A 14,064-nucleotide genomic window follows, 5' to 3' on the forward strand; every position below is an offset into this window, starting at 1 on the left:
AGTCAGAGAGCAACCGCGGCACTCTGTCGAAAGAGACGGCAATAGGCCATTAGAAAGAGAGGGGGCGAGACAGCTTGTATAAGTGAGCGGGCGACTTACTTTTGATTTTGCTACGGCCTATTGCTATTGCTATTGCTATATAGCTATTGCAGCAGTCAATTGAGTAATCTCCCAGTTGATTTGTTGCTGCTGCCCGCTCGCAAATGTTGAAAGTGAATTTTGCGAATCGTAATTCACAGTTTACAATAGAATATTACTTAATAGACAACAATCTGGACGAAGCGTTTGTTTTTATGACTCACGCTGCACTTTTTTGTTTAGGCTTTTCATTTTTCCAACGCCGTTGGCCTCATTATGCAATTACAGCAGCAAGAAAATAACGAACGACAGGAGCAACAGTTTTTTTCTTTGTAACCCATTTTTTTTTGCATAATTTTTGTTTCTATTTTTTGCCAGAGCGAGAGGGCGAATGTCTCAATTAGGAATATGTCTCAATGTTTTTCTTGGAACCCGAGCCAAGTGTTTGCTCGTGAGCTGATTATTACATCATTCTGCTGCTTTTGACAGAATTTGTGGGTGCCCAAATGGGAAAAAACGGGAAAGGGGAAAAGCCTGGCTTGCACTTAAGTTTTCCTTGCATTGTTGCGCTTTTATGGAGTGGCATTATTATGAAACACTGAATAATTGATCAAGTTATTCAATACAATAATTTCCATGCGGTTATGAAAGGGTTTTTTTTTTCGTTTTGCCTAGCAGAATGCTTCCCAAGTGTCAAATGTCATTTGTATGGATGTGCATGTCAGCATTTCATAACCAAATAAATAGCTGAGGGTGTATTTAAAGGTCATTATTATGTCACTCGGCGAAAGTTGTGAAATTCAATTGAAACTTATTGAATTTCTTGCGAAATTAGGTAATATTGTGCATGAGACATTTATTAGCTTGGGTTAAGTGTCGAATAATTAAGTTTCAGATTGAAATTGTAAAGATAGTTAAAGAATTTTTAACATAGAATTTTTAACTAAGTATTTTTAGATGTGTATGAAAATATAAAAATTAATCTGTTAACTGACATACTTTAGCCAAGATATTTTCAAGTTTGTTAACCGCACAAACACCGATACACAGATTCCATTCGGCCAACCTCGCCTACACCTAAAAACTTGTTCTGCGTCTTCGACTTCAAAGAGAACCCACGTAGAGCCCACAAGGCAAACAGCACCCACTTTGCCCGGTGGGTGAACTGAATTCCAGAAGTAAATACCGAAAACTTGACTTGAAATGGGAAAAGTTTGCATTTACTCGACCCGAACATTTTCAGGCCCAAAGCAAATGAATATTTGAGGCGAAAGCACAAACAATTCCTTTCGGGTTAGAATTCTCATTTGAAAGTAAATTGTAAATTCTTTTTTATTCTAGTTTTTTACTCGGTGCTAGCTAGTGAAATGTGCGATGGCATTTTAGAAATGTGCGCCAGACTTGTCGAGGGACGGGGTTATATGTAGCGACGAGCATGCCAAAAAGTATCTATCAGATACGTGAACACGGGGAATGCCGGCTATGCAACGCATGGCGTCTGCGAGAAAAAAATATCAGGGGTAGGGGGTGGAGAAAGCGCACGCAGAAAGAAATAAATCAAATCGCACATACTTAATAATATCGCAAAAAGAAAGCACAGTGCTGAGAATTAACACAATCTTTTTGCTCGACTACATTCTAAAGCAAATCTGCATCTGTATCTGTGTATCTGTGACGGCCATTGGCAACTGGCTTTCTCAAGGCCAGTTGAATTTTGTGGTCGTTAAACTCTCTCCCACTTTCTCCCCCACCCTCCTGCTCCTCCTGCGGGTTCTCTTTGTTCACTTTCACGGAAAGAACTCAACGACCTCAAAATGCGCAATAAATTTTTGGCTGCCTGCGCTTTGGATACACAGGAAAAAAATAATATTATACTTCTATGAATTGTATATAAAATTCAATGAATTCAAGCAATGATTTCTAATTTATTTTATAATTAATTATCTTACTAAAATACAATTTAAACTTTTCTATTTCAAATATAATTTTTCCATTTCCAATTCCATTGTTTAATTTTGTTTAGTGCACACAAAAAAAATCAGGAGCACTGTTTCCAGCTCTTGTTTGGCTAATTAAAAAATGTTAGCTGCCACAAAAAAAGGCAGAAATCAAAAGCACAGTCAGAAATGGCAAGAAACAAATGTTAATGAGTGCAGTCACTCTGAATGATTGCAGAAAGCGAGGGGCCTGCAGGGACTTTGGGTTCGTTTTAAAAATAGGGGAATGACGACAATGAAGGCAGGCAAATGTTTTATGGCACGAGCACTCAACCTCGGGCAAAACAAAGCTAACAAGATCAAGGCGCTCTCCAAGCAATTACCACAAATCGTGCACATATAAATACCCGCATATAGTATTAATGGGCTGGCTTTATCAGGTGAATTGGGTGAGCAGGCACCGTGGTGCGATAAGCGTCACGTCTTAATCACATGAATGGATATATTATTCACCCAATTTGTTCCCCATCATCGCCATATCGCATCGGACATGTCCAGCGAGGTGTGCCTTATTTGGGTTTTGGGTTATAGTCTGATAGTCCCGAACAAAGGCAAGGTTCTCTAGAGTTCAGGGTTCCACCCTGGAAGACGCTTTCCAATTACGATTGGAAAGTGCCATTCTTATCATCATAACAACAATGATATTTATTTTATGCTGATACTGGATACGGTTGTTTATATAAAAAGTGAGTCAAGGCAGTTCAGTTTAAAAAGAATTATCCCTTTTTAAAATTAAAATTTTTTAGAAATTAAAATATAAGAATTACTCCTGTTAAATAAAATTATCTAAAATATTTATTAAAAAAAAAAACCTTATAAGCTCCCAGCATATTGTACATATCATTATCAGCTGCGGACAGTAATCAAAAAATATGACACATAGAATAAGCCCCCCGATTAGGTTACATTCCTTAAATTCTTGGAAGAAATTCCGTAGAAGTCAACGCCTTGAGCTACCACCTCCAACTAATTACCAAGAAATTACATTTTAATTAATCGCATAAATTGAAATAATTTCGCCAAGAAGTCGCCGGGCTCGTTAGTCCGAATTGGAGTTCCACGAACCACTAAAAAATGATTTGAAGCGAAAAGGAAATCCAGCGGGCCATAAAAGTTAATGGAAATCGGTGGAAACAAGGGCAGAAAAGCCACGTGGCGAAAAAAATAACGAAATTAATTGCATGTTTAGTGCTAAATTCTTTCAGCCAAACAGAAAAACAGAAAAAACCCCAACTCGAAAAGGGAACATTAAATGCAGTCGACTGGTCAGCCCGAAAACACGCTATATAATTATACGATCGACCATATAATGTAAACCATATACATTTAATGCATACACATTCACGTGTATTAACGTATTAAATTAGAAGCGGCCAAAGGAAAAAAGCCTTGCATGACATGAAGGCATTTTCAATGCAATATTTCTAATGGAACCCCTACCTTTTCGCTGTTTTATATTTTTTCCCTGCTGCCTGCTAAGCAAATATGTATTCAGGCCAAGTCCTTGCGGCTCATTTAACAACTCTTTCCACTCAGACAGCTCTGTATTACTTTTTTGTTAATTATTTTCTGTATACTTGGCAAAAAAGGCGAAATTCCTGATGAGGTCAACGACTACATTACCAGCCTCAGGTTGTTAAAAGACATGCCAACGTATACGTAAATTAAATTGAGCATGTCTGGCCCAGGACTCGGGCTCATTTCAGCAGGACATTAAGCTCCTGCAGGAGGATGAGTGTCTGTGCGGAATACTAGAGTGCTGACACTTTGCCCTGACATCTTCATTGTCAAGTGGGCCACTTGGCTGCGTACCACAGGGCGTATGTGTGATGAGCTTGGCTTCGACGAATCCCTGCTGAAACGCTTTATTTGCTCACTTAATTGCTTGGGACGTGGGTCTTGGATTTGCATTTTCGTTGAATTCTTTTTATAACCATGACTCGACACTTTGTTTATCAAAAGTGTTTACTTAAAGTCTTTTTCGTTTTACTTCTGTGGGACTTTTTTGTTTTTTATCAGCAAAAGTCAATAACTGATTGTGGCGATTGAAAGAGAGGAAATAACGAAAAAGACAAAAAGCAAACGAAATAGAACAAATACATTGGAAATACTTTATTATAAATAGACCGACTAGAATAATTCTTCGATGTTTACGTGTCAGCTGAAACGTTGCGGCTATTTCAATCCAACATATAAACCCAATGCCCCCCGTTAATTATTATGCTTTCGGGGTAAACAACAAAGTCGTACGATGGATGCGTCAGCACACACTTTTGCTAATCACAAAAACAGGCTGACAAAGTACCCTACACCTTGATAATGACAATTATGAAAGTAACACCGCTCTTCAGGTCTCAAACTTCTGTGTGCGTTTCAGGTGAAAAATCCCACCGCCCACGTGCCGACAAAAAGCCAACTTAATACCCCGAGAAATGCCAGACACTTTGATGCATTATATCCACCGGTGAAAGCGAATGGGGAGCGAAAACACTTTGATTCACCCGAGGGAGAATTTGTAGATGGGGAGGTGGAAAGACCCCATCTAATTTTGTATTCTAGGGGTAAACAGAGAAAAATATAGAAGCGAAAAATCGTCGAAAGAGAAGCAAACATTGATTGGTAAACAGCAAATAGGTGCAATTATGGTGACCAAAAAGTCGATTAAATGGAATCGTTGATAGAACAAATATCACGAATATCGTGGAGTAGCATAAATAATTTATTCGTTATCTAAAATAGCTCACTGATTTACCGGTAGATAAATAACAAAATAACGCAGGCATGCTTATTTATTACAATAAAATTCCGCTTGCCTATAAATAGTGAAGTAAAAAACCTCAAAGTCATTCAAAGAATTGTCGAAATTATTAATTGCCAGCCAACAAAGTTTTCCGATCTCGGATCTGGTTAATTTTAGTTATGGCTTTTTATTTTCTCTCCCCACTTCCACCTAATTCTGTCCATCATTGCCATTGTTTTGCTTAAACAGCACCGCCCCTCTTCCAAGAAAAGCTGAAAAAATAGAACTCTTGACGAGTCAAGTGTTTCTCGTCTGATGCCTTCTGTCTTTTGTTAATTTTTTTCCCGCTGGCCTGGTACTCGAAACATTTTGTTTGATGGATTTCTAAGTGCGTAAATCGCTGTGATTTTATGCTCTTTAAAAAAAAAAGAAAAACTATTTTCGTTATGACACCGCGAGGGCAGCCAGAAAATTGTCTCTGGGAAAATGGAAATGATTAATTAGCTGTTCTGGGTTTCAATATTTCTTTTGTGTGTGTTCCCGCCGAGTGAAGGGGAAAATCCTCTTGAGCTCAAGTGACTGACTCAGCGCCTCAATAATTCATTAAAAAAAGAAGAGAGATTTTTCAGAACAACATTTCGGGTGCGGAAAGAGTTGAGCTGGCAGCGCGTGCCGCAGTTCACGCATCCATCAGATACAATTTGTGCCGCTCCCTCTGCCAAGGTTTATTTACTTTGAATTTGCTCTATAAATATTTGATAAAATGGTCCTTGGCCCGCCTTTGCCAGTTTCATTTGTCGCGCTGAGCACACACAATTAGAGTAACAAGTTGACATTCGTGGGTGGAAAGTGCCGTGGAAGTATCGGCGAAAATACGCATACGCCGCGTGGGTTCCAAGGCGTTAAGTGTGGGCGGTTCTGCTAAGGGAAACTTGTTGCGCCACCAATGGGTTCCCTCGACTCGCCTGACGTCAGCAAATGGAGTCTATTGAGCCTTGCCATTTTCGGCCCTGCCCTTTATTGATTTTTCAATTCGCCCCCCATTGCAGGCGAATCGAAAAGGATTGCTGCTCCACTTGCAGAAATTTTGAAGGCAAAAAGAAACCGCATTCAAGAAAAAAAGGACCTTGTTTTTTTAGAAAGCAATTTTAAAAAAGTCCAAAAGTGATTTTAAAAATGGGTTGAAACATATTTCGGGACTAAACATTTTTAGGAAATATAGGCTTTTCCTCAAATACAATAGAAAAGTATTTCAAGTAAATTTAATAAAATAAAGTAGATAAATTATTAAAAAAAGTCTTTTGTTTATTTTAAAATTCTTTTGAAATAGTAGAAACGTCTGTTTCATTCCAAAGTTAAATGGAAATGATGTAATACCGAATTATAAATTCTCTAAATTTCTTTTCATAATTTCAAGCCTTCTCTTTATAAAAGGTTTCCCCATAAAAATCCTTAAAAGTTATTTTCAAACTCACCTTTTTCCAAGCTGGCATTGCAGAACTTGAGGGCGTCGTCGAGCAGATTGAGGTGCATGCAGCTGCTGGCCTTCTCGCTGATCTTCTTGGCCTGCAGATCGGGGCCCCACCACTTCTCCACCAGGCGGCGAACGAGGACGTCGGGCATGAACTTCATGGCGCTGGAGCCACTGCCTCCTCGGTGGGCGGAGGGATAACCACTCAGGCCCAGGGCAGCGGCCGCCGAGGTGGAGGCCATGGTGGTGGTGGCCGTGGCCGTGGTGGACGCCACCGTGGTGGTGGTCACTGTCATGGGTGGTGCCGCCAGGCGGTGGACACTGGACGCCAGCTGAACGCCATAGCCCGAGGGAAAGCTCATCAGGCTGAGGTTGGCGGAGGGCGAGGGCGTCGCAAAAAATCCGGAACCCGCTCCACTCGCAGTGGTGGTGGTCAGGGCGCAAGCCGGTGCTCCTGGAGGTCCTGCGGCCGAGTCCTGGATGCGGGGAAATCGCACCAGGCAGATGTTGCACTGCGTGATCGTCTCGCAGCACTGGCGGCAGAAGGTGTGGCCACAGTTGGTGGTCACCGGGCAGCGCAGGATGTCGCAGCAGAGGGGGCACAACAGCGGATCGTAGTCCTCCAGATCCTGCAGCGGACTCGGGACTCTTAGTTCTCGCGTGGGCGAATGCAGATCCAGGGGATTCTCACTCGCCGCCTCGCCCATCATGGACTCACTGCCCACTCCGCGCAGGAATTCCATCTGCTCGGCCTGGTTCTGTTTGCCCTGATAATGGTGATACCTCGACCAGGGCATCAGGTCCAGTCTTTCTGCTGATATTCTGGGGCTGGGATCCTTAACGGTGGGCGTGGTGGCAATGCCGCCCATCTGCCGGATGTGGGAGGTCAGCGCACTGGCCAGGGCATTCAGCTTGTCCAGGGGGACGTGGCCGTCGAACTGCCGGCTGGCTATGAGCTCGTAGACATCGAAGGCCTGGGGCAGACTGCCCACCTTGGCGAAGGACTCGGCGAGCAGGTAGTGCAGTGAGTTCTGGCCGTCGCCGTGGGGCAGGTAACACTGTAGTGGGCTGCCGGCTGGCGGTGGCTGCTCCTGGCGGAGCACCTTCATCGCGCGCAGCGAGGGCTTCGACCAGTAGCCCTGCGACAGAGGCATCACTGTATCCGATTGGTATTCCGATTTCTGATTTGATTTTTATTTTTATTTCTATTTTCACTTTCGTAGCTGCCTGCAGTCACGTCAACAGTTAGAATCTATCTTTGAGATACAATATCTATATCTCTCTCATCACTACTCACTTCACTTGCGTTCACTGGTATTTCTATTCAATAAATTTATATTTATTTCATCACTTCATTTGCCATCAATTAATCTCTTGCGTGCTTTGCTTTTGGCTGTTTTAGTTGAACTGAAGAAGAAGTTTTGACAACAGCAGCAGCGAGGCATCTGAAAAACACAGAGAACAAAGAGAATATGAGTTGGATTTTGATTTCGATTCCGTTCCGGGAGAAGTGCACACACACATAGACAGGGATAAAGAGAGCGGGGAGAATGTGAAGTAAGCGGAACAAGAAGAAGATAGGGGCTTTACGTAACGCTCAAAAAAAAAATGGCAAAAATAAAGCAGGCAGCCAAAGAAATGAAATCAACTGACTGATTCTCAGAGGCAGCTTTTGATTCTGTTTTATAATTCCAAACCCACACAATCAAATCGAAGAGAGAGAGAGAACCCACTCTCTCTCTCTGGGGCTCTCGCTCTTTGATTACTGGATGGCCCACGGAGAAGAGGAAGAACTGTATCTATTACTTAACCACTGGAGAATGCCAGATATCTCGCATTCGAAGTGCATTTCCCGCACCACTAGCCCAAAAAACGATGACGTGACTTTCGTCGCCTTAGCACAAAGCTAATTGCCCTGAAACACTCGTATTCTTATATAAAGTGCGACCGGAAAAAAGGGAATAGAGAGTTCATTGAACCTTCCCGAACGCTGGAAGGGAAACCCTAGAAAGCTAAACTAAATCCACCAAGTTCGATGCTAATAAACTACTGTTTACACATGTATAATTGCGGTTAAGGTAGGGCATAGAAAATAGAATATAATCGCAACCAGACGGCGGCACATGCTATTACATAATATTATGAAAATTAACACTGAATCACATAGAGCCAACTGACGCGGACGCTGGCTAAAGTAACGAAATCAAAATCATCGGCACACAGATACTTCTACACCAATACTGTAGCATATTTAGCCGCTCTTAGGCGTTCTCTTAGGTTCTCTTTCCGAGAACTCTTGCTCAACGTATTCGTGAGATACGAAAAAGAGAGTCTGGTTTTGTTTTTGTTTGATTTTTGGCTTGTTTCGGTTTTTATTTTTTGATTGTGCGCACGTTTTGCTTTTGACGTCGTTCGTATTGTATCTTTAAGATAAACAATGCCGGCATAACACACAGATACAAATACACCCTCACACACACACAGACACACACACGTTTGGAGTTCGGTTTTGTCTTTGCCTTCGCATTCTGGTTTTGTTATGTAAACAATTTTTTTGGTTGTCGTCCGCCCGGCATCAAGATCTCTATTCCTTCCCCGCTTTTCTTTTATTATTTTTGGTTATAATTTGTTTACATTTGCAAAGGCAATCAAAGTGTGCCAAAGCGAAATGAAACTACAAAACTGCGTGCAAATGAAATTTTTAGTTTTTCCCCAATCGGCAAGAGATATAAAAACGCACACAGAGACACGCGCGAACATTTTTATATCAGGCGATTTTTGCTTTTGCATAAATCTCGTTGTTAAGTAATGCTGAAATATCTTATAAGTTGGTAGTTAGCCAAGAAAATGAATTTATCAAGGGTGTGTTTATATGTCTGCAGATATACGATCTACATGAGACTTTCTGATCAAGTCGGCGACCCAAAAAATATAACGAAACACGCATGTTATATTCGGAATAGAATTTCGGCTGCAGGTTACATAAGATCTGGGGAAGTTTTTTGGGTTAGATTAGACGGGTTTTGAATTTTCAAAGGGAAAGCATAGAAGTTATGGATAGTTGGGAGCTGTTAAAAGCTTCAATATCAATAAGTTTGAAGTTATTAATAGTTTTCTTATAAATTTCCCTTTCAAAAGCTATTTCCTGATATCGACCTTCAGGCACTCGAGAAAATCTACTTTTAGATTGGTTTAAGCAGAACTTCACACAAGCTGAGGCTCGGGTCTGAAACCATACAAGTATATACAAAATAGAGAGGTAGCGAACGCGATTGAGATAGGGAGCCCCAGCTGCTATATCAGTTGGCATTGTGAAATGAAACATTGTGAAACTTTGTGCGAGGGAAAAGTTGGTAAACAAGCTTTCAGGCACTCGATTCTAATTGTTCCTGTTGTCGTTGATAGTTTCGGTTTGGCTTTGCGTAAGTAAAAATTATGTATACGCCTCATATAACTGCACGTGTATCCGACTGCAATCGTGGGTCCGTGTACGTATGGTCGTATTGCATAATCCGATGGCCGATAAACGTTCCTAAGCGAACTGCAAATATGTGGAGCCAGGTTGCCTCAGGGCAATAGCTCGTAGATTGCTTTATATTTTACCATATTATGCAATGTCAATCATAGACAACGACTGACTGCCTTTTTATCAACGTCGACCATCGTCACTCAGACAAAATGGCAGCGGTGACAATGCGATGACATATAATATCTATATAACTATAGTTATAACAGCCTTTGATGGTATTCTAAGTCAACTGAATGCAGGCATTGTTTGCCTTAAATCCGATAAGTGATTGTAGGCAAACGTTGATTGGAGTCGATAAAGGAACAAGCCATTTGGTTGGTGGGTTGTAAAGTTCTGATTGAAACCGACAGTTGTGTTGTATCCACTATTTAATTACTACTTTTGGGATACTATCAGAAGTATTGAATGTAGGAAATGAGACTTCTTCAAAATAATCGGTAAATTATTGTAAAAATCCCCTGGGCTTCTTGATAGAGTTCTTTAATCACGTACCAATCACCCCACATAAGCCATTAAGTTGCATAACAATGTGAGCCATAAATTGATTATGCTCCAATGGTAATTTTCCCCGTAATTACGAAATCATACTCGCAGTTATGAAATCACATAAATTTTCATTGCCTTGATGTTGGCGTATAAGTTTCTCGTATATTTTGATTTCTTCTTTGATATTTGTTTTATTGGTTTCTCATTTGTTTTGTCGTTTTTTGCTTGGCTCACACGTTTTATGACATTGTATTTGGACGACGGACGACAATGACGACGATGATAAACGCCTGTATAAATAGCTCAGAGAACTAAAACAGAAACCAGGGTAAAGAATTTATTGAGGCAAGCCAATTAGCAACCAAAATTTCTAGTTTTGATTTCACACTGATTACACAAGAACCCACTCATTCGCTGACTAATTGGCCCAGTCCCTTTGGGCCTTACATAATGCCAACCAGTGTGGTGTTTGATTTTGTTTATATAACAGCGATCTGCTGCTTGGAGTCTGGCTTCCTCGATATTCGACTCTGACTCATGACGAACCTTTTCGCCCGATGACGTATGCAAATGGGTTTTTCCTCGTTTCCAGCTAACCTTTTTTTCTGTATTTTACCCCCTCAGCGCTTTTCGTTTTGGGCCAAGTGGGCGAACTGACTGAATGGCTCGTTGTGCTGTTGTGGCTCGTTCATTGGCAGCAAACGTCGCATAATACTCGTAGTACATTACGTGTCGTAACGCTAAACGTCAACCGAGCGAGAGGGGTAAAAGAGAGGGAGGAAAGGAGAAGGAGCCAAGTTTCCCGCTTTGGAGGCTGACGAATTATGGGTGGTGACCCCGACAAATAGGCGAATTTTTAGTAGATTATCGGAAACATGAAGGTAGAAAAGCGATGACTAAGCCTCAGTTCCAGGAAAATATAAACCAGTTTTTTAAACACTTATTTATTGCTCTATTTGTTTTACTTTTCTTGTAAAGAACGTTATTGGAAATAATGTACTTTAAAATTAAATTATACCTATTTTAAAATGAAAGTGTGTTCATAAAATTCAAATATTGGCATTTTAAATAATCTAAAACTTATTAATCACCTAACTTGGATTTTCGATTCAATAGCATATTATTTTCATATTGACAACACACTAATTAATCTTGGTTTCTGTTTGAATAATATAAATGTAAATTCAGTTTTTAAAATAAATGTCCAAAACTTATTTACCCTTACTATCACAATAAAATGTAAAAAAAGAGTTTATTTTTAAGAACAGAAATGGTCTATATTCTTTAATATTTAACATAGGTTTTTTTTAAATAAAAATTGAAGAGAATTTATCGTAATTAACCTATCTAACAAATGGAAAAACTAATGCAAAATAGCACACCTGGTTATCAGGCCAAATTTATCACGAAATCGGTTATATATTTTTCCGCGAAAGTTTTATCACTCATTAAATATAAATGATTATCAAGTGCAGGCCGAATTCAATTGGCCACAGAGCCAGAACGTCAACAAAACAGCGCAGAAAAAACGCTTAGTAATGCCTTTAAAAATATGGCAACACGTAAGAGCCGCCCCCCTGTTTTTCCTCCCCCTGCGACTGCACTTTTTGTTTTCACAATCAGCAGATAGCAAATGAAAATCAGTTTTTCCCCCACAAAAGAGAGTGAGAGCGGAAAAACTAAGAGAGAGACTTGAATGTGCCAATCTTTGAAAAATGCAACTGCAACTTTGTTGAGCGTTCATTCACATTGGACACACAAACAGGGGCACAAACGCACGCACACAGGGGCAAAGCATGTGGTCTGATGTCGTAACACACACAGAGAGAGGCTAAAGAGCGCCAAAGAGAGACGAAGAGAGGGAAAATGGAATTACCTGTCGCTGTTGAACCGCGCCTCCTTGTTTTTCCCCAAAAAAGGGGCGGTTTTTTTTGCGGGGGGTGCGGCAGTGGGCTGTTGCTCGTCGAGAATCACACACACACTCTCACACAATCACGAAATTCTCCCTCTTCTTCTTCTTTTTCCAATTTATTTAAATTTTTTTGTTGTTGTTGTATATTTTTGTATATATTTTTTTTTGTTGTTTGCCAAAAATTTATAGCCACACGCGTGCGAAAAAACGAATTGGGGAATATATTTTCCCGTGTTATGTGTGGTTTTTTCTCAATATTTATTTTTTTTGTTTTGTAAGAACTTGGAACGGCGCTTGTCCGTCGGCTTTACGTAACCCCGCCGCACACACGGGTTAATTTTTCTTTTTTTTTTGAGAGCGAAGGGTGCGCGGCAACCGGGAGGGGGTTGCACTTGGCCCCCGTTTAATATTTTGTGACTAATTTATTTATTTTATTTATTTACACTGCGAAACACGCGAACGAGCGCCTTTATTTTATTTTATTTATTTCTTTGATTACGTTGGCGTTTGTTTTGTAATACGCTTACGTTACGCGACGAGAAAGAGAGGGGAAAGCACTGGGGCGAAAGAGACAGCGGCAGCAGCAGCGGCGGCAACAACGTGTTCGAGTGGCTCGGCGATGATTTGCTTATGGGGTGCGCTCCACTTTGTTGCTTTTTATTTGCCTTTTTTATTATTCATCTTTTTTTTATAACTTTTTATACAGTCTGGCTTTTTTGTATTTTTTCGGCCTGTTTTCTGAACGTCTCCCTGCTGTCTGAACTTTCCACGGCCGCTGTTCAACAGCGAATGAATGGTGTGAAAAGCCAGTCGTTCGCTTGGAGCGCAAAAATCAAGCTCTCTTTGGGGGCTAAAGAGCAAGTGCTATACTCGAATTATGTCACTTGGGGATGGATTCTCTTACGACTTTGTTGCGTCATCAACTGTGGGGGCTCCCGCTCTCTTCGGGCGGCACCTCTCTCGGTTTTTTTTTTGAAAAATTTGCCGGCAAAACGTCAACTGTCAAAACAGGCGACGCCAACGAAAATGATGAGCACGCGGGGGTTGGCGAGGGGGGGTGGAAGAAAACTATTGGGCTGGGGGATAGTGGGTGGTGCTGGGGGTGCTAGGTTACCAGTGGGCGTCATTTATCGTATGATGCGCATTTCCGGCGCCATTCAACAGACAACAGCAGTATAAACACCCAGCAACATCAATAATGACAACAAATACAGTCGATCTTCCATAACTCCAAGTTTTATAAGGAAAAACTTGTTTAAAAACTCAGATAAAATATCATTTTTATAAATTTTTTTAAAATATTAAAAAAATGTAATAATGTTATTACAAGTTAAACTCTTTAAAAAACAACTACTTGTAATATTTTTTTGTTATAAAAGTAATGGATGATTAATTCAATTAATTAATATGGTTAAAAACCATTTTTATTTAACATTTTGAATTGAAAAAAATAATTTTTTAAGTGATTTTAATGTTATTAACTTAAGACTCTGAGTACCCAATAGAGTTAAATATTTCCGAAATTCGACTGTAATCGAATTTTAGCGTTTCATAAGTGTTGTATCGCTCTTACATATTGTTTTGTCATTTAACGCAAATTACGTATACGACGCGTTGACCTCATTTGGGTTGATCAACAAATGCAGTTGTCGACAAACTTGGCTCAAACTAACCCCTGTCTCTTTCTCTTCCTCTCCCCTCCCCTCCTCTCTTTCCCGCGTCTTTCTCTTTTGGCTTCGCTTGGCTTGTATTTCAAGCTCAAGTTCAACGTTGTCTGTTAGCGGTTGCCTGCATACTACCAGTTTCCATGCTGTTGCTGGCTATTAACATTTTGAGTGGCCGTTGTTGTTA

The 14,064-nt window shown here is 40.5% G+C and overlaps 1 protein-coding gene across 1 annotated transcript in view; it reads right to left on the reverse strand.

Annotated features, from left to right (window-relative positions):
• LOC108059191 (LON peptidase N-terminal domain and RING finger protein 2) overlaps window positions 1-13,010 on the reverse strand; it is a 29,025-nt gene extending 16,015 nt beyond the window's left edge. The window contains exons 1-2 of the mRNA XM_070214429.1: window positions 12,178-13,010; window positions 6,291-7,731 (exon numbers count right to left, since the gene is read on the reverse strand). Of these exons, the coding sequence (XP_070070530.1) occupies window positions 6,291-7,440 (1,150 nt within the window). The 5' untranslated portion in view covers window positions 7,441-7,731; window positions 12,178-13,010. The remainder of the gene's footprint in view (window positions 1-6,290; window positions 7,732-12,177) is intronic.
• Window positions 13,011-14,064: the final 1,054 nt, after the last annotated feature.

Source organism: Drosophila takahashii, chromosome 3L, assembly GCF_030179915.1.
Source record: "Drosophila takahashii strain IR98-3 E-12201 chromosome 3L, DtakHiC1v2, whole genome shotgun sequence".
NCBI classification, from domain to species: domain Eukaryota; kingdom Metazoa; phylum Arthropoda; class Insecta; order Diptera; family Drosophilidae; genus Drosophila; species Drosophila takahashii.